This window comes from Armigeres subalbatus, chromosome 3, assembly GCF_024139115.2.
Source record: "Armigeres subalbatus isolate Guangzhou_Male chromosome 3, GZ_Asu_2, whole genome shotgun sequence".
Lineage (NCBI taxonomy): Eukaryota > Metazoa > Arthropoda > Insecta > Diptera > Culicidae > Armigeres > Armigeres subalbatus.
In genome coordinates this window covers 55,592,781-55,616,685 of record NC_085141.1, presented here as the reverse complement: position 1 = coordinate 55,616,685, position 23,905 = coordinate 55,592,781, and the positions used below count along the sequence as shown (strand labels likewise).

The 23,905-nt window shown below is 40.9% G+C and overlaps 1 protein-coding gene across 1 annotated transcript; it reads right to left on the bottom strand.

The window, feature by feature from the left end:
- Nucleotides 1–16,168: 16,168 nt before the first annotated feature.
- Nucleotides 16,169–18,328, bottom strand: LOC134221650 (uncharacterized). Its single transcript, XM_062700840.1, has 3 exons — nt 18,156–18,328; nt 18,020–18,086; nt 16,169–17,962 (listed from the first exon to the last, which is right to left on the bottom strand). Exon 3 carries the CDS (start codon nt 17,852–17,854, stop codon nt 16,169–16,171), a length of 1,686 nt encoding a protein of 561 aa, XP_062556824.1. The 5' UTR covers nt 17,855–17,962; nt 18,020–18,086; nt 18,156–18,328.
- Between the last annotated feature and the right edge of the window lie 5,577 nt (nt 18,329–23,905).

Here is a 23,905-nt window from a genome sequence, read left to right as displayed (position 1 = left end):
TAGGAAATCCCTTTATATCATCGGATCGAAATCATCCAGCGAAGGAAACTTCAAATTAAAGTTACCATCGATTAGGAAAAGAATGCAGGCATTCTGATCTGATTCATGTATGTAATTGTTCTGATTGTATATGGATTCTATTTGTAATCTTTATGGATCTGAATCGGAAATATATATAGAAGAATTCTTTTGGGTAATCTGGGAGAGAATACAAAAAGGATAACAGCCGGAATCCAGGAAGGATCGGCATCCCAGAAAAGTCTAGTCGGACTACCTTAAGGACTCCACCCAAGTCAGAAACAGTGAAAAATTTCAGTCAGAATCGCTCAGAAATCCCATCCCAAATCTGCTGAAGGATTCCAATCTGATTCTATTAAAATCCATAAAGAATTCCAGTTGGAATCACAAAGACTTCCATTTCAAATTCTTGAAAATTTCTATTTGGAGGATTCTATTTGGCATAACTAAAGGAATCTATTCAAAATCTTAAGGGTTTCTCTGGGAATCCCTGAAAGATTCCATTGAAATCCGTAGAAGACGCAATTTCCGATCTATGAAAGTTTTTTTTTCGGTACCTCTGAAGTATTACATTTAGAATCTTTTGAGGATTCCAACCGGAATCGCTTCATGATTCTATTCGGAATTTCTTAAGAATTCAAACCAGAGACCTTGAGAACTCTAATCAAAATTTCTGGAGGATTTCATTGGTAATCTCTGAAAGATTCCACTGGGAATCTCAGATGCATGCCATTTGGGTATCTCTCCAGAATTAGTGAAGGATTTTATTAGGTATTTTTTTATTGGGACTACAAGTCTCCGATCACTACCAGCGAAATTATTCTTAGATTCAAAAATGGGTGTGGACGTGGCATATAGGAACGGACACATTCATAAATAATGAAATATGGGTGGCCCGAGAAACAGATCGAATTTCCGGATGCTACGCAACATATTACAGAAAACCCAAATTTTGTTTTCGACCGGTGTGCCGTCACAGTGACCGTATTGAGCGACATCAATTGATGAACACTTGTTCACTGTCGACCGCCACCTGCATACTAGCAAGGATCAGCTGAATATTTTTGTTCTACAGCTAGATCGTGCGGCTTGGAGGGTGTTGTACACTATATTTGGGATTCTTTCCTCAGGACGGTAACCGCCGTCAAGGTGGACGTTGCCGAAGATCTTTCAAACGGTTCAAACATATCAGATTCAAACCCTTTCTAAAAAATAAAAGTCGTTGTCAGTTAAAAACTTATTTCTCGAACTTCTTACCTTACCACTCACTATGGGACAATCCATCTGGTTCAGCACTCGGTTCTTGAGTGGTTAATGCGTTTCCTCGAGAAACAGCTCGACTTGCCGGATCTGCAAGAACATCTGCAGTTAGCGCAGCAAATAGGGAATGTCATTTGCATCCTGCGACTTCCGGGGTTGAGGGTCTGAATCACGTCGGTTGGTATCACCAAGAGCTAGGCAGATCAGAACTCAAGTTTTGTTTTTTTTTTCTTTTTTTTTCAACAATCTCGCCACACTGAACAAAAGCATCGGCCAAGGCGAGAAAATATTTAAAGAAAGATTCAGCCCGCCGAATCATTTTAAATCTTTCTGATTTTTTTTAAATTTTTTGAACTGAAAAAAAAATGATTCAAGTGTCTTCCCTCCTGCGGCAGGGTCTTTTACGTCACCGGCATGTGTATAAATAGAAATATGTTTATCTAATAAAATAAGTAGAATATTAACCGTTTTGTGCGTCCTTCGTTCGCAAGAGGCATTTGATTCAACCCAGCTTCCAAGTTCGATTGAAACATAACGGGATCATCACCGGCACCTGTTAATAGGTCTTACATCAAACGTACTTGAATCACTGCTGCAGTCAGAGTACAGATATTGTCGGAGGCATATTCGCGTCGTGTATCGTAATATGTGTTTTACACTTCCCGGAATGGAAACCGACTGACTGCAGTGAATTTAACTGTGATCGCATTTACAAACTTCTTTTCATCAGCTTCTCTAGGATACAAACTCGGGACCGCATCTTTTTTCAGTTTCCGTCTACCTGTCACTATCAGGAAATCGTCATCCCTGAAGTGTCGAGAGCAAAATCTTGCATGCTCGCTGAAGAAGCAATCGGTCCTACACAATTCTTCCATCCAACGAACGTTTCTCTCGGGATTCGTAAGAATTCTGTTGAGACACAATTGCGATAAGGAATAGAAAATATCATAAAATATAATATTACTCTTACCTGTGGGTAGAAGAACCACCCTCTTCAATGCACAAATGCATGTCGTTGCAGCAAAAGGCTATTCTGGATCAACATTTGAAAAGGGCGTAACAACCAACATTTATTCCTTCTGATTTCTCGTCTACATATATAGCTGTATATAGTATTAGGCACCGCATTATTATTAAATTGACCATTTTTATCATATAACACCGAAACAAAGTAGCAACTGGGCGTATTTCCGATTTGTTGTTAAACAAGGCAAAAAACAAAAACAATCGACGCCATGTTGAATCGATGTGGTGTAGGAATAGAGGTAGTAAACTATAGAGGACGATTGTCGCTGCGGTTCCCTTTGTTCTCGTTCCCAAACATGTTGGGTACACATCTGTCAAAACGTACTGATTTTTCCTTCGTTGACATTTAGCGCCCTATCCTCGCCAGCAAAAGATGTTTCGCCAGTGACGACAGCGACAGTCTTCCTCTATAGTTTATTAGCTCTATTTTGGTGTTGGAGTTTCAAAGCCAAGTTTCCCATTTTTGCTACGTTTATCATGTGGCAAACACGATTAAATTTGTAAGCCTACTTCCGTATGCCTAATACCGAGACAATGGGTCGTATGAATAAAAAGTAGCAAAACTCAGTGTCGTATCCATCACTTTTGCAGCAGCCGAAACACTTCGCGAAATATAATGCGGTACATTACGCGTCCATCCGCAAGAAGAATCGTCAATAGACTGAAGAGTTCATTCAGATGATTCTCCAAGCAATCCGAACGAAGCGTCACACACTCTCTCTTTCGCGCACATAATGCATTATCATCAAACAGATAGGAGTCGTTGTTCTTTTCTGGCGTGTACAATCATCGTCATGTTCATCATCGACACAAGTGAATTGACACAGTGGGTCAAACTTTTTTAAAACTAAATTGATTTTAATCTTGGTTCAAATGTTGAACTCAATTATGGGCATTATATTTATTTTGCTAAAACCAACTTAGTCTGCAATGTAATTTCAAGTATCTACTACGCTCACTACATTCGCCCCCTTCTCTAATCTAAGCCAAAATAAATGAAGTCTGAAAATTAAGGCTTCCTGAAATTCAATAATTTCATAGATTTATAATGCCTTTCCTTTTTTTTAACCTATATTCATGTAAATCCTATCACAAAATCCATAATAATGCAAATGCAAATCCAGTCCAATCCAATCTGAGGCCAATAAATTATAAACTCCATCAAAATCGCACCAATATATACACACACTTCCGAATGTCAATCTAACCACCCAGAATTAATTTTGATATAATGCTCAATCCACATCCAATCCGAGTCCAAATCTAATCCAAATACGATCAAACCCAAATTAAATTTAAATCAAATACTTTCCAAATTCAATATGATCCAAATCAAAACAAATTCAATCCAAATTCATTTTTTTTCTTCTTCTTCAATGGCTCTACATTCCAACCGAAACTTGGCCTGCATTTCAACTTAGTATTCTATTAGCATTTCCTCAGTTAATAATTGAAAGCTTTTCTAAGTCCGCCATTACATGATTATGCATTAGGGTGGCTCAAATTAATATGGGAAAAACTTTTTTCAAATTTTTTGATGGGCCGCCCTCTTATTCGGTTCTATTTGATGCCCTGATGCTCTACACAAAATTTCAGCCAAATCGGTCAACGTTTGGGCGGTGCTAAACTCGTTGGAAGTTTATATAGAAAAATGTATGCAGAAACATCCAAAAACAGTAATTTGCAGTTGGACGGCACAATTTACGATCAAGAACCATAATACTCTTTCAGTTCTTGTAGAATTTAATACAGAATGTTATGCAGAAAGCCGCGAGAAGATTAGAATTTGCCCGGCTAAGTTATTAGCATTTCTTTGAAGTGGGGTTTGAGCAAATTTCGTTTCTTTTACCTTTGAAAAGAAATAAATTCACCCCTACAACACTCCAGTAAAATGCTAATAACTTTGCCTAATAAAATCCAATCTTCTCGTGGTTTTCAGCATAACATTATGTATTAAATTCTACAAGAACTGAAAAAGTATCATGATTATTGATCGTAAATTGTGCCGTCCAACTGCAAATCACTGTTTTTGGATAATTCTGCATACATTTTTCTATATAAACTTCCAACGAGTTTAGCACCGCCCAAACGTTGATCGATTTGGCTGAAATTTTGTCCAGAGCATCAGGGCATCAAATAGAACCGAATAAGAGGGCGGCCCATCAAAAAATTTGAAAAAGTGTTTTTTGAGCCACCCTATTATGCATATTGCATTATATCTTGTGTGGCAAGTGCAATGGATACACTATGCCCAGGGAATCGAGAATGTTTTCCACTCGAAAACATCCTAGACCGGACAGAGAATCGAACTACCCATCTCCGGATTGTCAATCCTTCGTCTTTGCTCGCATGGTTCCTGGAGACCCCTAATTCAATTTTAATACAATGCAAATCCATTCCAAGTCCAATCCAAATCCAATTCAAGTTCATCCAATTAAATCCAAATCCAAATCCATTCTGAATCCAGTTCAAATATAATCCAAATTCAATCCAAATCTAATAAAACCCAATCCAAGTCCAACCCAAATCAATTTCAAGTTCAATACAAATCCATTCCAAATCCAATTCAAACCAATTCCAATCTTTATTTAATCCAAATCCAATCAGAATCCAATTGAAATCCAATCTGAATTCAGTCCGAATCCAATCCACGTCTGATCCTAATCCAATCCAAATTCAATTCAAATTCAATCCAAATCCTATCCAAATCTAAACAAATCCAATTCAATTCCATTCAAAATTCCAAACCAAATCACATACATTCTAAATTCAATCAAATTGAAGCGCAATAATAAACTCATTTTTCTACAATGCAAATTCAACCAACAAATCTAAGTGCAGACCAAAGCTAATTCAAACACAATCCAAAAGCGAATACTTTCCGGATTCAATCTAACCCAGATAAATCGAAACACAATTTCAATCTTATCTAAATCAAATCCAGTCCAAACTCAAATTTACTACAATGCAAATTCAGTCCACATCCAATGCAAGTCCATTCCCAATCCAAATCCAATCCAAATTCACTCCAAATCCAATTCAATTCCAATCCAAATTTAATCAAAATAAAATTCATCCCAAATTCAATCTACCCAATCAAATCGAAACACAATGTCAATATTATCCAAATTAATCCAAGTCCAATTCTACTCCGATTCGAGTTGAATCCAAATTCATTCCAAATCCAATCCAAATTTAATCCAATTCAATTCAATCGTAATACAATCAAAACTCAATCGAAATCGAATTCATCACAAATTAAATCCATCTCTATTTCGAATCCAATATAAAAATGCAATGTATGACCAATTCAATGTAATCCGAATCCAAACCTTATCCAATCTTAATCCAATCCATATCCAATCCAAATCTAGCCCAAATCCAATCGAAAGTCAATCCAAATCCAATTTAACTTCTGTTCAAATCCAATCTAAATCCAAATATCGTTTTAAAACCAATCCAAATTCAATACAAATCGAATAAATTTTAAATCGAATCGAAACACAATGTGAATCTGAAATACAAATTTAATTTTAATATAATGCTTATTCAATCTGTTTTCAACGCAAGTTCATTCTCAATCCATTCCAAATCCTATGTAAAACCAAATTCCATTTTAAAACCAATCCAAATTTTATCCAAATCGAATACATTACAAATTCAATTTAATCCCAATCAAATTGAAACGCAATGTCAAACTTATTCAAATTCAATCCAATCAAAAGTAAATTTTAATACAATGCAAATCAATTCCTAGTCCAATTCAAATTCAATTAAAATCCAATCCAAACCTAATGCATATCAAATCAAATCCGAATCCAATAAAAAATCAATTCAAAATCAAACGAATCCAAATATTATCCAGTAAAAATTTATATTCAATAGCAATCTGATAAAAAAATTGCTCTAAATCGAATTTATTGCAAACTAGTGAAAAGTACGCACCTTTGTCCGGGTGTTTATGTTGCAAATGTCTATTTGCAACACCGCACTCTAGATCAATTTCCGTACGACGGCTTTGCTTTCCTCAACAGGTGACTGAAAATTATATTCTAGGGGAAGTGTACCTGTTTTGGCCACCTTAGTGCCTAATTTGGCCAACTCTGAAAAACGTATATTTTTCAAAAAATATCGATCAGTTTTCGACAGCGAATATAGATAAGGGATGCATCTCCTGTTTGAGCTAATAAAACCGTCGAAAATTACTTTACTTCTTAGGAACATGGCCAAACCTGGTACTGTTACCCTATTGATTTTTCCACCTTTCCCTGGTAAATTCGCCAAACATCTGTACATACAGACATACATACTAAATCGAATCGATTAGGGAGAAAATCTTGCAAACTGTTCAACCCGTTCGTGAGTTAAATAGTCAGGAAGGAAATCTCTACTTTTTTATTATAATAGGTTTAAGTCAACTATAATCCGAATCTATTAGAAGTCCAACCTGATACAAACCGAATCCAATCGTTATCCAATCTAACTCCAATCCAAATCCAACCATATCTATTTAACTCCAATCCAAATTCAAACCAATTCCACTTTTAATCCAACACAAATTCAAACTAAATATAATTCAAATCAAATTTAATCCAAATTCAATCAAAATCCAGTCTTTAATCCATCCCAATCTTATTATTGATCAAATCCAAATCCAATTCAAATCATATCCAAAACCAAATCAAATTTAATCCAAATTCAACTAGATGCAATCCAAATCTCATCCGAATCCAATTCAAACCAAATACAATCCAAATTTAATCTACTTCCATTTTTTTTTTTATCTCGATCTTAATATGATCCAAGCCCAATCCAAGTTCAATCCAAATCAAATAAATTCCGATTCATTCCTATCCCAATCAAAACCAAACACAATGTCAATCTTATTCAAAGTCAATTGGAATCCAATCAATTTTGATACAATGCAAAATTCATTCCCAATGCATTCAATAAAAGTTCAATACAAATCTAAACCGACCATAGTTCAAACCAAATCCAATTCAATTCTAATCGAAGTGCAATATAAATACAATTCAAATTCAAATTCTATTCAAATCGAATCCATTTCAAGCTCAATCAAACCCTAACACAATGGCATAGAAATTCAATTCAATCTAAATCCATTCCAGCTTTTATCCGAATGCAATACAAGTCCAATCCGGATCCAATCCTAACTTGATCGATATTCAACTCACATGCACATTCAACACAAATCCAGTCTAAACCCGATCGATTCCTAATCCAATCCCAAATGAATCAAATCTTATAACAGATACAGTTTAAATCAAGAATCAAAAGCAAACCAATATCTATTACAATTCCAAACTAAATTAATATTATCAAAATCCAAGATAACCGTAACCACAATCATTTTGAAATCAAAAGGACAATCAAGCCTAGTTATCATAATATAATCCTAACTCAATCAGAATACAAATCCAATACAAATTCATATTGTTCTAAATCAGAAATCATGCCAAATAATCATGTTTGATAAATAATAATTGTCGAAATAACATCCAAAATTGCCAGTTTTGGATATATATCTCGAAATTAAGAAACAAATATTAAAAATTTGCCATTTTAATCGTATTCAATCCAACTTTTATCAAACAAATCCGAATCAATAATGTTTACTCCGTATCTGCGTCAAATTCAATCTTCATTTTTTTTGCAAGAAAATTTAATAAACATATTAATTAAAAATTATTTAGTTTGCTTTTTTTTAATTAAATGAAATGGAAACATCTACACATGATCATCAGCATTTACATTTGCTTTCAACCTACCACACAAAATTACCAGTTTTGTATGTAAGTCGAAATTTACACATGTGCATTATTTGGATAGATCACTAAAAAACAACATTCAATTTTACTTAAATTACCATTATGATAATTTTTTGCTAGCAAAGATTTTACTTCTGGCATCTACAACACTGTCCATGTCTTTGGAGCCCACTCGTCCACGCGTTTGTTTGTTAAGTTTTGCTTTTCTTGTATATTAACAAATTATTATCTTTTTACAAACAAATACCCACTCATCTCGTTTCTCTTTTTCTTTTTGAAAACCCAGTCGTCCGCTGGTAATTAATGTTGCATTTTGAATTCACTCGTCATGTGTAGAAATGGTGCCAGAACCCACACGTCTGCACCTTTTTTTCTCATTTTTTTTAATCTATTTTTTTCTCTTTGGCATACAGGTACCCACCCGTCCTGTATTCATTTTTGTTTTTACAAACAGGTACCCACTCGTCCTGTTTTATATTTTCGAATCGGAACCTCGTTGTCCGCACGTAATCTGTTTTACTTCTTTTTTTTTTTGGCATGCAGGTACCCACCCGTCCTGTATTCATTTTTGTTTTTTTACAAACAGGTACCCACTCGTCCTGTTTTATATTTTCGAATCGGAACCTCGTTGTCCGCACGTAATCTGTTTTACTTCTTTTTTTTTTTGGCATGCAGGTACCCACTCGTCCTGCATGCAGGTGAAGTTCATTATCTAACAACCAAATCTTTCATGTTTCATACCTACCAACTTCGCCATGTCGTATCCATCACTTTTGCAGCAGCCGAAACACTTCGCGAAATATAATGCGGTACATTACGCGTCCATCCGCAAGAAGAATCGTCAATAGACTGAAGAGTTCATTCAGATGATTCTCCAAGCAATCCGAACGAAGCGTCACACACTCTCTCTTTCGCGCACATAATGCATTATCATCAAACAGATAGGAGTCGTTGTTCTTTTCTGGCGTGTACAATCATCGTCATGTTCATCATCGACACAAGTGAATTGACACAGTGGGTCAAACTTTTTTTAAAACTAAAATTGATTTTAATCTTGGTTCAAATGTTGAACTCAATTATGGACATTATATTTATTTTGCTAAAACCAACTTAGTCTGCAATGTAATTTCAAGTATCTACTACGCTCACTACATTCAGCGCTTGTAGTATCTACTCAAAAATAAAGTCCACAGAGAAAACTACATGTTTGATATGAATAAAAACATTTTCGAACTTATGGCAAATGCTACATTCGAACTTAACTTTTACTACAGTTTACTACCATTTACTACATGGAGAAACGTCAAAACAAAATAGACCCCATGATGATGATGATGATTTCATCATTTTTTTGCGGCTAATCAACAAAAGACATGTCTGTTTTGTTGTTTTCCCTAAATTGGACTTCTATTTTCAAGAACAAAGCCGATTCGCTTCGATTCTGATGAATAAAATGCATTTGGAGCATGAGTAGCAACGTCTTGAGCAGACTACAAGAAATCAGTAGTAAACTCTTGTTTTATTCATACCGAATCAGTTGTTTGTAGTATGTTCGAAATGTGTAGTAGTAGTAGTAAAATTCTTCTTTATTGTTTCATTTTCTGTTCTACAATTATTTTTTACATGTACAGTGCTCGGCCGGCTTGGCCCTCCAACTTCAATTTTAATTATTATTATTATTATTATTTATATGTTTCTACTTAATTTTTAAAATATAATGTATCATGACGGCCTTCAGGAGGCGCTAGTGTGTTTTTAAAATTTGATAACCTAACTACTATGTACACTAATATTTACAATAAAAATTTGATAACCTAGATTGGAACTAGCGCCCTAAGCGCTTCTTGGTCCGAGTGCAAGCAACGGACCCTAAACTTTTCTTTACACTCACCAAAGCGTTCATGTAAGGTTTTTATTCCGGCCAGACGGTGAACCTCGGATGTTCTTGTCCTGGGAGGGGTGTTGAGGATCATCCTCAGGAATTTGTTTTGGACCCGTTGAAGTTTGAGGTGGTGGGTTTTAGCGCAGCTCTCCCAGACCGGCATGGGTTCGAAATGTAGTGTAGTAAAGTCTCTTTTATTCATACGAACATGTTCCACAAGTGACGTTTACTACTGAAAATGTAGTAAAGTTGAACTTACTACTTTTTATTCATACGACCCAATTTTAAAGGTATTGCTTTGTAGCCGCGCATCTAACCCCTTGGTCAAGGAGGGCCCGATCAATTTTCAAACTTATTTCGGCGAGGGCAGTGTCAATTTCTAAATTTATTTCTTCGTTTTAACAACGTTTTAATGCTTCAAAAATTTAATAGGCTTCCAGGCTTTTGCTGCTTCTGATGGATAGCAGCTCAAGGAATGGAAAATTATTATGTAGGAGATAATCTACAACATGCACAAAAAACTTGAGTTTGTACTCCTATTATCGTTATCAATTGAATCTGTTCTTCCAGATTGCAAGTAACTCTGAGAGTTAAAATTCGCCTGAATCTGGAGCATATTTAAACTTCAAGGCATGTAAACGTTGAACGAATTTTCCTCAACATTCCGCCCATGCAGTGCCTTATAAAATCCATGCTCCGCTAGGTATTCACTCGCATCGTTACCACCAAGTTTCAACAGTGCATGCAAAATTGACAGTCTGTATCTTGTGCGGTTATAAATAATGCAATTTGAAATTAATTTCCTTCTGGAGTGTTTCACACCGTCTGCGGTCGTATGCCCACCATTCCGTCCCCGATTGAATCTCATCCAGGTTAAAGCGGGTCCCGGTGAGCGATGCTTGCCATTTTTCTGACTCCCGGTGTTCAAAATAACAACCAACCGCACGACATTCACTCACTCAATCACCACCGCAGCAGCAGCGCCAGCAACGGAGAGGGCGGGTCCCGGCCATGAATGGAACGCTAAGTACTTTGGCCAAAGGCACGACCATACAGTTAATGCATGCAATACACGTGTGGCGCGCGCGTTTCGCTCGAACATTGGTGGTTCGCTGCAAGGAATATCGGATATCGCTTTAACTACTACAGGTGCAGCTCGATTTCATGGATGTCGTAAACTTTCGCCGGTATTGCCCATCTTTACATCCAACATGCTTGACAAATGCACAAATTGTATTTTTGGAAGTTTGAAGTAAGATACCGGAAAATAAAAATGCACGAATTTCATGTTCCATATAATCGAGATATACCGGTAGCGGCCCCCTATCAGTATATGGTTGAAAGGCGGCAAAGCTGAAGTGCGGAAGATCGGTTAAACTCCGGTAATATATTCATGGAATTTAAATTAATTTCTTGCTGATACCCGAATCTGGTGGTGCTGGTTGGCGAAAACTCCCGCTGCTCTTGTCTCTCAATGGGTACTTTCGCCATTGGGAACCGCAGACATGCATGGGGATACCGTGAGAAATAGTGTTACACGGCTCGTTGGGTGGGTGAAGCTATTTTGGAGTATATTTTCTGACTCCAGGCAGCTGCTCTGGTAACGCCATTATTGAAGGATACAAGTACGAAAAAAAATCGACAGACAAATGCAAACAAATCCTTTTCTGACTCATTTCTAAATCAAATCTGCCAAAGAATTTTATTCAAAACTCGCTGAAGCTCCAGACGATAAGTTATGGTACAACTTAACAAGAGATGATTTGTTAGTAGGCAGACATTTTATTGTGTACAGTTTCAATTTAAACACCTGTCCTACCACGCTGTGCTGCCCAAGTAATGTTGAATCTATAATCGGCTTTATCCAAAGGCTGATAAAAAGAAATACTTCATTCCATCGAAACCATCGAGTGAGTGTAGCGTACAAATAGGTGCACCTGTTGTCAACGAAATTCTTAGAGCGATCCCGAACCAATTTAAAACACAGGTGATTTGTGGGATATACTTTAGCTGTAAGTTTATTGGGTTAGAATACAAATGAGACTGCATTAATTGATTGTTACTTACAAATTTTCAGTATTTTCAGTACAAATTCTTCCCTGATCGAGTCTCCCAAATATAGGTTATACAATTGCTAGAATAACAAATTTTGCATGATAGCTTTAAGTATAATGTTATTTGTATATAAATTCATACCACTTACTATTAATTTTAGATGTATATAGATTTAGGTAGGATTAATACAATAAAATAGGCTGATTTTAGCACTTTTAGAAATTATCGCACTTCAATCCACATTGAGCCACATACCAATTTATTTATTTTTCTTGTCATCACCTATTTCTCTCTCTCCACCGTACAACGAAAGTTGTCATAAATCGGTACGTTGCAGCTTTTATCGTATCGTAGTTGGCGTTAGGTAAACTCCACCGCGAGGTGGCTTTCGTCGTCACATTCCCCCCCGCGTGAACCGCTACCATTTGCTGTGTTAGGGTCACCATCCTCCATGACGTCAAGCAAAGCCAAGTTAACTACTGATCTACGATTAAGTCCTCCGCTGGTACGAACCCACGCTTGCCGCACTCGCCCATCCGATCCAAGTATAACTCCTTCAACCTTTCCTCTAGTCCATTGATTCCTCACTGCACCACCTACCACCAGTACCAAGTCTCCTTCTCTCAAATCCCTTACGCCATCAAACCACTTGCAGCGTCGTGAAATTACCGGAAGATACTCTGTTATCCAGCGCCTCCAAAATCCATCAGCCAAATGCTTGGCTAGGTTCCAACTGCTGCGTAGAGTTGAATGGTAATTGGTTGGTAGAACAGGTAATTGCTTCACACCGGACGAGCTTCCAAGCAAAAAGTGGTTTGGCGTTAACGCCTCTTGATCTGCCGATTCCAGGGGAATGTAAGTCAAAGGCCGAGTATTTATCATACCTTCTGCCTCAATGATAACTGTCTCCAGAGTTTCATCGTCCGGTTTTCTAGATGTTTCCAGAGTGAACTTGATGGCTTCCTTCACAGACCGCACCATTCTCTCCCAAACCCCACCCATATGAGGTGTTCCCGGTGGGTTGAACGACCAACGAGTTGCTGAGTTGGTGAAGACTGTGGCTAACCGTTTGCTTCTCTCCTCTATCTCTTTTTGCAACTGATTATTGGCTCCGTGGAAATTTGTCCCATTGTCGGTGAAGAACTCAGCTGGCGATCCCCGACGTGCCACGAAACGACGAATGGCTTGAATACAAGACTCTGTTGACAAACTGTGTACGATCTCCATGTGTACCGCCCGAACACTTAGACACGTAAAGAGTGCAACCCTAGCAGCACACATGTTCCACATAGGTCCCTGCAATTCATATGTGACCAAATTTAGTCACATTCAAGTTGCTGCAACAAATTTTGTCTGACTTGTGCTGCTCGGGAATATATCGTTTTGCATTGCTGCGCCCAACCTTCACCAAAACTGGCCCAAAATAATCTAAACCAACGAATGTGAATGGTCGCACGAAAGGTGTCACACGAACTTTTGGCAGCGGGGCCATTGGAGGTGTTCGCGGCACAGTCTTGTAAACACGGCAGTAACTACATCTTCCTGCTACTTTTGTGATCAGCGCTCGCATTTTTGGGATATAGAACTCTTGTCGCATCTCATTCACAATGGTCTCACGATTTGCGTGTCGGAAACGACGGTGGAACTTGTCTGCCAGAAGAAAGGTTATTGCGGACTGTTGCGGTAAAATTGTGGGATACTTTGCTGCATACGGGGCGTAGGGTGCAGCATCGATCCTTCCGCGCATTCGTAATATGCCGAACTTATCCAAGAATGGCCAGAGTTTAAAAATTCGGCTAGTTCTGGATATCTCCCCCAAGCTGTTTAATTTCCTCTCCATAGCATTCATGCTGTGCTTGCTTGTACAGCGTAACCTCTGCGATTGCAAATTCCTCCTTGTTCAACACTCCTAATTCCAGCTGTTCACCATGTATCTTTCTCTTCAAATTTATGATGAAACGATGTACATATGCTGTTGTGCGGAGCACCTTCTCCCATCTGCTAAACCTTTCGACTTGAACTAATGAAACATTCTTTTCAACGTGGATACATACGTGACGTATCTCTTCACTAGTGGTACACGGCAACACCTCTTGTTCCGGCCAGAAACATTCTGGATTCCATAAAAACTCCGGTCCTCTGAACCAAGGACTATCTCTGTCAAACCTAGGTCCTTTACTCCATTTCGTTGCCATATCTGCGACATTTTTGTCAGTGTCAATTTTTCGCCATTCCTGTACATCCGTTGTGGACAGAATTTCTGCTACACGGAATCCAACGAATTGTTGATATCTTCGGTGATCGGAACGTAGCCACGCTAGCACTGTCTGCGAATCAGTCCACAGCACACGACGCATGACGGGAAGGTCGTGCATAGCTATAACATTGGTAAGCAACCGTGTCCCTAATACGGCCGCTTGGAGCTCCAACCGTGGAATGGACATTAACTTCAGGGGCGCTACCTTGGCTTTCGCCCCTACCAAAGAAACTGCTATTCCTTCCTCAGACTCAATCCGAAAATAAGCAACACTAGCGTAGGCTGACTTGCTGGCGTCCACGAAGACGTGGATTTGGAGTGAACTATAAGTGCTATAATTCGCTGCTGAGAAATAGCAACGAGGAATCCTGATCGAGTTGAGCTCCGGTAGAAGTGTTGTCCATCGTCGCCATTGTTCGCACAGTTCACTGTTGATTGGTTCGTCCCATTCAATTCCGGATGCCCAGATATCCTGCATTAAAGTCTTTCCATGGATTACGAAATGGCTTATCAGGCCTAGCGGATCGAACAAACTCATAACAATACGAAGTACCTCGCGTTTTGATGGTGTGTGGGTTCTCGTTAACACATGCTCTAGGTTAGCATGTACTACGAAGCTATAGGTGATGTCGTCTGCAGTTGGCATCCACTTCATCCCAAGGACGGACTCCACATTATCCGACAGGTAAAAATCCGAAGTGGTAAAAAACTTCGATTAAAGAAGAGAGGTAATCTGGACCTTTTAGGAGAGCTGAATTGAGTGAAACACCCTGTACTTTTGCAGCAGCATCCCAAATGATTCGAACCTTGGTTGGTTTTTTAGGATTAAGAACAACTCCTAACGGTAAATACCAGTATTGTCCAGCTTTCGTATCAACGAGTTCTTTGTCAGTAGCACGGTGGGCGTAACCTTTCACTTGATAATCTTTTATCTGCTGGCGAACACAGTCGTATAGTTGAGGCTCTTTTTTCAGTCGCTTTTCTAACGACCGCAAACGGTGTAACGCCATTACGTAACTATCCGGAAACTGGATGTTGTCGTTTTTCCACAGCAAACCAGTCTCGAATCGATTGCCAATTCTTCGAGTGGTTGACTGCAGTAGTTGTCGAGCCCGTTTATTTTCCTCCGATTCTAAAGGATTGATTGGAGGTTGTACGCTGGAGTTATCCAGCGTTATATAGTCCCGAACAAGCTGGTTCAAATCAACCTCCGAATTGGTCCATCCTCCAACGTGAAACCCACAGATGTACGATTCTGTAGCTGAACGTGAACAGCCATAAATACTCCAGCCTAGACGGCATTTGGTTGCTATTGGTTGGCCCCAACCACCTTCTCGAACTTTTTGTGGAATCGTGAGTTTCAGGTTGTCAAGACCAATAAGGAGTTTTGGTGTTACATTTTCGTAGTCAGCGATCGGCAATCCTCGAAGGTACGGATACACTTCTGCTAGTTCCCGGTAGCACAAGGATTGTGATGGCAGTCGGAGACCTTTTACAGTACGTGTATCAACTATCTTGTAGTGGTTGGTTGACGCAATGCCTGATATTTCTATTTGGATGACACGTGAGTTGGCCTCTTCCCGCGTAATATTTCCCGTCCACTGTAGGCCTAGGGTGCTGGATGGACCAGTAACGCCAAGCTGCTGAGCTACTGCTTCTTCCAAAAGAGAAATCTGCGAGCCTTCGTCAACAAATGCAAATACATTCACTTTATGCCCTTCCGCGTACAGCGTAACTGGTATAATACGAAATATTGGGCCATCACCACGTAATAGCTCCGAATGACTTGTAGACGCTACGAGTGAGATGTCCGGTGTGGCAGCATGCAGCAGCGTATGATGACGAAGACGACATCCTTCAATTCCGCATGACCGCCACGTTTTACACGGCGACTTTCATTGCATTAAAAGTGAAACATTCCGTCACCTTGTGTCCTTCTTTCTTGCAGGCAGCACAGACCTTTTTTACCGGAGAGGCTGATGTGCTCTTGTTTGAAGTCAATCCAGCCGAAGTTGTTTCTGCGTGTGCGTGAATGAAGCTTCGGTCTTTGGGCTTCGGTTCAGCTTTCGAGGCCTTCGTACTCGGTTTGTCATCCATAATATCGTATGCTAGTTCTACCAACGATGTCATGAAAGATCCGAAGGTTCCAAGATTTACTATCGGAATGGTGCTTTTGTAAGCTGACCATTTCATACGGTAATCCACGGGAAGCTTTGCAACCAGGTCGTGCAGCAATGACGGATTTGCCAAGTGCGCCTGTTGCTTCGCGGTCTTCAAATGTTCGACCAAACTGTCCACCGCTAAACCGAAGTCAACTATGCTTTCCAAATTATCCATCTTTGGTGGAGGTAGCTGTTGAATCTTTTCGGTAAGTGCCCTTATCAACGTTTCAGGTCGACCATACCGCATCTGCAAAGTTTTGATGACGTGAGGAACGCTTGCAGGAGAAAGCAATCTGCACCGCACGGTTTCCATTGCCGGTCCCTTGAGGCTGCGCTGAAGCCGGATTAGGTTTTCATCCATCGAGAATCCGCACGTAACTGTCGATCGTTCAAAGTTGCTAATCCAGATTGGCCATTCCTCCGGATTCCCGGAAAATGTTGGCAAATCCTTTCCCATTACCTGTCGCGCTGCCAACTGTCTACTAGTTGGACTGTAATGTTCTTGATTATCTACTACAGCGCTTGCTACTCCGCACGCTACGTCTTCATTTGGATTGTGGGTGCGAGTTTTTCTTGATACTCCAAAGGCTTCTCCGAATTCGTCTTGATCTGCTTTCTCCAACACGTTGTTGATGCTTTCTGCTGCTGGCGTGGATTTCTTGTCTACCTCTGTCTGCTCGCCTGATTTTTGCAACCAACTTCGTACTTTCTCTTTAGAATTAGTTACCACACTTCCACTTACACTTGATACTTCACTGCCGCGTTGTGAAAATTGCCGAACGATACACTTTTTGGCTTCTAGTGACAGTCGTCTCATCTCCAACAACGCCTTACGGCCTTTATCTTCCTCTTCTAATTTTTTCTCCTCAAAGGCCTTCTCTTCTGCTATTCTTTTGGCTTCTAAAGCTAACTCGCGGTCCCTGTTCTGTTTCGCTAGCAATAACTTTTTATTTTTCATTTCTAACTCAGCCTGAAGTTCTTGCTCCTTAATACAGTCCTGCTCGTCTATCATTTTTAGTTCCAGTTCTAGCCTAGCCTTAGCACTAGACGTTAAACTAACATTATCCCCTGCCGCAGATTTCTTGCTCTTTCGTGAAGCTCCTTTGCTTGCAACGGACGTGTTTGACTTGCCTGTATTAACTGGAACCGTGAGACGCTTCCCGCCTTTCTTGCTGTCTGCCTTCCGAATGGCTTGCGATGGAACCGGAGTTCGGTTTAGAATGCCGCAAGACGTGCACTGCCACGGCTGGTCAGCTACACTTGCATCGACTTCTGCGCAGCTGTAATGGTACCAAGACTGACATCCATCACACGCCACCATGTCCTCGGCGCTGTCCGGGCGATCACAGACTGGACAGTTCGACGGTGATATCGTAAGGTCACCCATTTCTGCATGTGAACTCATCTCCGGGGATCTTGTAATGAAAATTTCTAAAGAAATTGTTGTCACCGAAACTCTTAGAGCGATCCCGAACCAATTTAAAACACAGGTGATTTGTGGGATATACTTTAGCTGTAAGTTTATTGGGTTAGAATACAAATGAGACTGCATTAATTGATTGTTACTTACAAATTTTCAGTATTTTCAGTACAAATTCTTCCCTGATCGAGTCTCCCAAATATAGGTTATACAATTGCTAGAATAACAAATTTTGCATGATAGCTTTAAGTATAATGTTATTTGTATATAAATTCATACCACTTACTATTAATTTTAGATGTATATAGATTTAGGTAGGATTAATACAATAAAATAGGCTGATTTTAGCACTTTTAGAAATTATCGCACTTCAATGCACATTGAGCCACATACCAATTTATTTATTTTTCTTGTCATCACCTATTTCTCCCTCTCCACCGTACGGCGAAAGTTGTCATAAATCGGTACGTTGCAGCTTTTATCGTATCGTAGTTGGCGTTAGGTAAACTCCACCGCGAGGTGGCTTTCGTCGTCACAGCACCATTATTTAACCCACGAATCCATGTGCAAACATCATTTTGTTCCACCAAACTCTCCAAGTTGCGTGATAATGAAAGAGCTTTTAATTTTTTTAATTAATTTTAATTGCTAATGATCTATTACATGAATTCATATCTTAGACTAGGTATTCCATGTTTGATTAACACTATCATGCTTATTTGCTTTGATACATTTTTAATTATTAAATATTGTAATTACCGCCATCGGGGGTGACAATAGGTCTGGGGGTGAGAATGGGTCATTGCTCTTACCGACAGCGTGGATGTCGGATAGCAAAATCGTTCAAAAAGGTCTCTTATATTTTTTATAAGAGACCTAAAATTCTTATAATTGAGTATTCTTGCCCTCAGATACATTCAATGTTTTCTAAAAGCATTCTAAGTACTTGAAACAGTAACCCATTCTCACCCCAATTTGACCCATTGTCACCCCCGACGACGGTACCTTTGGTTGTTAAGATTTTCCCTATGGTTTAAAGGTTCCCCCAAACACACGCGATGCGACAGTCGCGACGCGATTCTATCGCTTGGCGTACTTGACTCAACAGCGACAGCGATTCTGTCGCTGTTGGTATGGAAGCGTAAAAAGAACATTGCCTGCAGCGACCAAACGATAGAGCGACAACTTGTCGCCGTCGCGGCGATGAAATCGCTTAGGTCTGGGGGAGCCTTAATTGAACCATGTAGGAGGTCATTTTGGTAAGAAAATTATTTTGAGCTTTTTAGTGGAATGTCTTTACTTGTCATAAGACGAGTTTGTACAACAACTAAGGCCGTCTTCAGTGTCTCGTACTTGACTCAACTCGAAGTCGAGCCTTACTGTTGTACAATTGATTGTACAAACTCGTCTTATGACAAGTATACTTTCATGTTCATTTAGAAAACGGGTACCTTCTTCTACATTTTATTCGTCTTCTCCCTATTCAACGTCAAATAGGAGCGGCTCTTCAAAGATTTAGCTATTTTTTAGTTGAATAGCACAATTCTTACCTCAATGCGGTATTATGCTCATCCTTAATTTGGAGTATACCAACCACAAACAATTTTATACAATTATTGGCTGTTGGATTCACTAAAGTTGGCACCGTACCTATGTGCGGAGTGCAATTTGTTTATACACAAAGTAGTTACCTAAATTTTCCAACCATGACTTTGATGCAATGTAAACTAATTTCTGTCCCGCAGCTAGTCCCGTAACTAGGGTGCTACCAGGCCAACTCTTCCATTATAAGATGGCTTGCCGCTGGTTGTTGCATACAAGAGCCCACCTTCAGGACACGATGATCATTAGACATACTCTCGAAAGCTGTCTTGAGTACCGTTAGCTGCCCGAGTGAGAAGTTGATAACAAATAGTGGTCGAATTTTTTTCATTGTCATGATGTAACATTGTACCTCAAAACTGTGTTCCTGTTTTAAGACTAACAGTCGCAAAAATTACGATGTGCACTAATCACGTAGAACCTCCTAGAACAATTCTACACAATTTTCTTTCTGTTTGGAGTGTGAGAAAATGGCACAGTACTGCTCAGCTTGTTAAATAACACGATAATACTCAGCGATGTTTTAAATCAGCGGTTCTCAACCTGGGGTACATATACCCCTAGGGGTACCTTCGCTGGCCCAAGGGGGTGCCTCGGACAAAAAAGCGTAATGGCGGATGTATTACAACTCCAATCAAAACTTACTGATAAAGCTTAGATAATCGTGTTTTTTTCAATTTTAAAACTTTGTCTTGTACAGAAAGTGCATGGCGATCAGTAAATCAAAGCCTTGTAAGTGTTGGTTTTGTTATGTGATGAGTGTTGCCGTGGAATTGTTTGTGAAAGGCAGGTAAATCTTTTCTTTATGTGTAGGTTTTACCAGTACTGCAGTAGAGTAGGATGGGTTTAGCATCCATCACCCTATGAAATAGCAGCCAACCACTCATCATAACCTCCAACCCAACACCAGATAGCCAAAAAATTCGTTAAGTAGCCATTAAGGTGTGGCGTAATTGGGTCCATGCTATGAGACGAGGTAACTGACATGCATAAGGAGGTCATGATCCTGGGATGCGGATCTACTTTACTTACTTACTTATGAATCCTGTACACAGTGGTGCAAAGGGCCGACTTGAAAGATCTCCATCCTGAGCGTTGCCCAGCTATTGCTTTAACCTGTTGCCAGGCTAGATTTCAGTCGACTTCTTTTATTTCTTAATTGAGGCTTCGCCGCCAAGAGCCCCTGAGTCTGCCTCTGCTGCGATGTCCCGCTGGGTTCCAGTCTAATGCTTGTTTACAGATTTCGTTTTCGCCCCTACGTAGAGTGTGGCCGACCCAGCCCCACTTTCGATCCCGAATTTCTGTTGCTATCGGTCTCTGGTGACAACGACGATGGAGCTCGTTGTTTGAGATCCAGTTGTGAGGCCACCAGGCCCGAATCTGTTGATGAATACCTGCAGCCGTTAAGTGTTCTGCACTGATACACACCATGTTTCGCTAGCGTATAACAGCACAGATTTCACGTTAGAGTTGAAAATTCGTATTTTGGTGCGTTCACTTATCTGCCTGTTTTTCCAAATATTTCTCAAACTCGCAAAGGCCCTTGCTTTCTTGATCTGTGCGCCTATGTCGGTACCGCCGTCTGACGCCATTTGGCAACCTAGATATTGGAAGCTTTCAACATTCTCCACTGGTTGCCCCGCTACTGTGAAACTGGAAGGAGTCACCGTGTTTACATCCAACGATTTGGTTTGGTCGTTGAGCTTACTCTGCATATCAGAGCACCGTTGCGCGAGGAGTGCAACGTCATCAGCCAATTCGAAGTCGTTTAGGTTCTCCATGGTTATAGGCCACCATAACAGCCTGCGGTTTGGCTCACGGCCAATCGCATCTACCAGAATTTCGTCGATTACGATGAGGAACAGTAACGGTGATAGAATACATCATTGCCTCACACCAGCCGGATAGGGTCGGACAAGACCCCATTGTGCAGCACTCTACACGAAAATGCCTCGTACTGTGCCTCGATGAGGCCGATAATTTTCTCAAGAACCCCCTTGCGTCTCAGGGCGCTCCACATATGCTCGTGATTGAGATGGTCGAAAGCTTTTTCGTAGTTAATGAATACCAAGTAAAGGGACTCTTGGAATTCGTTGACCTGCTCCAGAATGATGCGAAGCGTGACAATATGGTCCGCACAGGATCTTACGGCACGGAATCCGGCCTGCTGCCGCCGGAGAGCCGCATCGATCTTCTCCTGAATCCGGGCTAATTTTAGATAATTTTGCATAGAACTTTGAGAATGGTACACAGCAACATAATGCCTCGCCAGTTATCGCATATAGACAGGTCACCCTTTTTGGGCACCCTCACTAAGATACCTTGCCTCCAGTCGACCGGGAAAGTTGCGGTATCCCAGATATTACGAAATAAACGATGCAGTTGTTGAGCGGATGTCATGGGGTCAGCTTTGAGCATCTCGGCTGATATGCGATCGACTCCTGGGACTTTATTCGATTTCATGCTTTGGATGGCTGTTTGAATCTCTAGCAGTGATGGAGCTTCGATATTGACGCGTGTTAAACGTCGGATCCCAGGCAGATCATGTCGAAGTGGTGATGGCCTGGCTAGCACTTGAAAAAGTTGATCGAAGTGCTCGAACCAGCGTTTCAGCTGGTCAGTTGGGTCGGTCAATAACGTATCATTCGCCGATTCACAGGCATCGTTGCATTCATCTTCGCCCTGCTTAAGCGTCGTGAGATATCGTAGAGGAGGCGAATGTCCCCGGTTGCGGCGGCTCTCTCTCCTTCGTCGGCCAGAGAGTCTGCCCACGCTCGCTTGTCCCGTCGACATGAGCGTTTTACTTCCTTCTCGAGAGCCGCGTATCGTTGACGGGCTAAGACTTTGGCTCATCTGGTTTTTGATCGCTCTATCGCGGCTTTGGCTCCTCTTCGCTCCTTTATCTTTCTCCATTGTTTTCTCTGGCTGCGCAGTTCGCCCAGATTGTTCTTGCGGGTGGCGATGAAGGCATTCTTGATGGCGGTCCATTGATCTTCCACGCTGCCACCTTCTGGAACATCTGCAGCACGCGTCTGCAGGCGGCGTGTGTTGAACCGTCGTCCAACTCTCTCTTCGTGTCGACGAATCCGCGCAAAGCGCAGGCGTATTTCGCCAATGAGGGGGTGATGATCAGACGCGATATCGGCACTACGTTTATTCCGTACATCAAAAAAGCTCCGTTTTCATTTTCGGCTGATGCAGATGTGGTCGATTTTATTTTCTGTAAAGCCGTCACGGGAGACCCACGTGACCTTGTGAACCGGTCGATGAGGGAAGAGCGATCCTCTGATCACCATGACGTTATTACCACAAAATTCTGCGAAAAGCTCTCCGTTTTGGCTCATTTCTCTGAGACCATGGCGTCCCATAATGCGCTCATGGTTCGAGTTGTCGGATCCGATCTTCGCATTGAAGTCGCCCGAACACATCTTGATATCACCCTTTGGAATTCTATCTACCACGGCCTTGAGTTGACTGTAGAAGTTCTCTTTGTCTTGCAAATCGGCAGCATCAGTTGGCGCATAACTTTGGATTATAGTAAGGTTTCGAACCAGTGTTCTAAATCTGGCAAGAATTATCCTTTCACTTATAGGTTCCCACTTCATAAGCGCAGAGTGTGCCTGAGCGCTTAGTAGGAAGCCAAATCCGCGATGCCGGGGAGCGTGTTCACCTCGTAAACCAGAGTATAGCAGAACTTGCCCCGACAGAGTTCTGTGTTCTCCAAAGTTTGGCCAACGGACTACACTCAGTCCCAGGATTTCAAGCTTCATGCGGCGTGCCTCATTGGCAAGTTGTGCCAATTTACCCTGCTGGGATAGAGTTAAAACGTTCCATGTTCCTATCATGTTCCTATTCGTGTCCGTTGTTTCGCGCTAAGAGTCGTCGCCGTTCAATCAGTCCGTATTCTTTCATTATCGGATTCTTGAACAAATTGATGTTTCGGGAACAGTAGGTTGTTGGCCCAAGGTTTCCTATCCACCGGGATGGGGCTGCCATCTTAGGTTTAGCTTCCGGGGAATAGCATTTCATACTCAGCCGCTGGATGCCAGAACAGACGCTGTTGGAGCCGTACCGCCTTGGTGAACAGACGCTCGGACAGTCGGGTCAAATTTGTTTAAAGTCCCACCCAACACTAGGACTAGGCTAGTGCGCTTTGAGCGGCACACGGCCGCTTTGATAGGGCCTGCTTGGGGACACATGCAGCTTTTTATAGAAATTCAACAGAGCCCACTGTCGAACCGCACCACATCCTAGGCAGACCCCACAGGACGCACCCTCTCACTCTAGCTGATGTCAGAAGGACAACAGTGCCCAGGCTGCACTACCAGCTAAGTACGCAACCCTTAGCTGGCGGTCAATTGTCATCGGAAGACCCGTGGAAGCGTGAGTATTGGAACTTGTGAGGACCAGAGCTATGTTAGGCGCTTCTTCCCG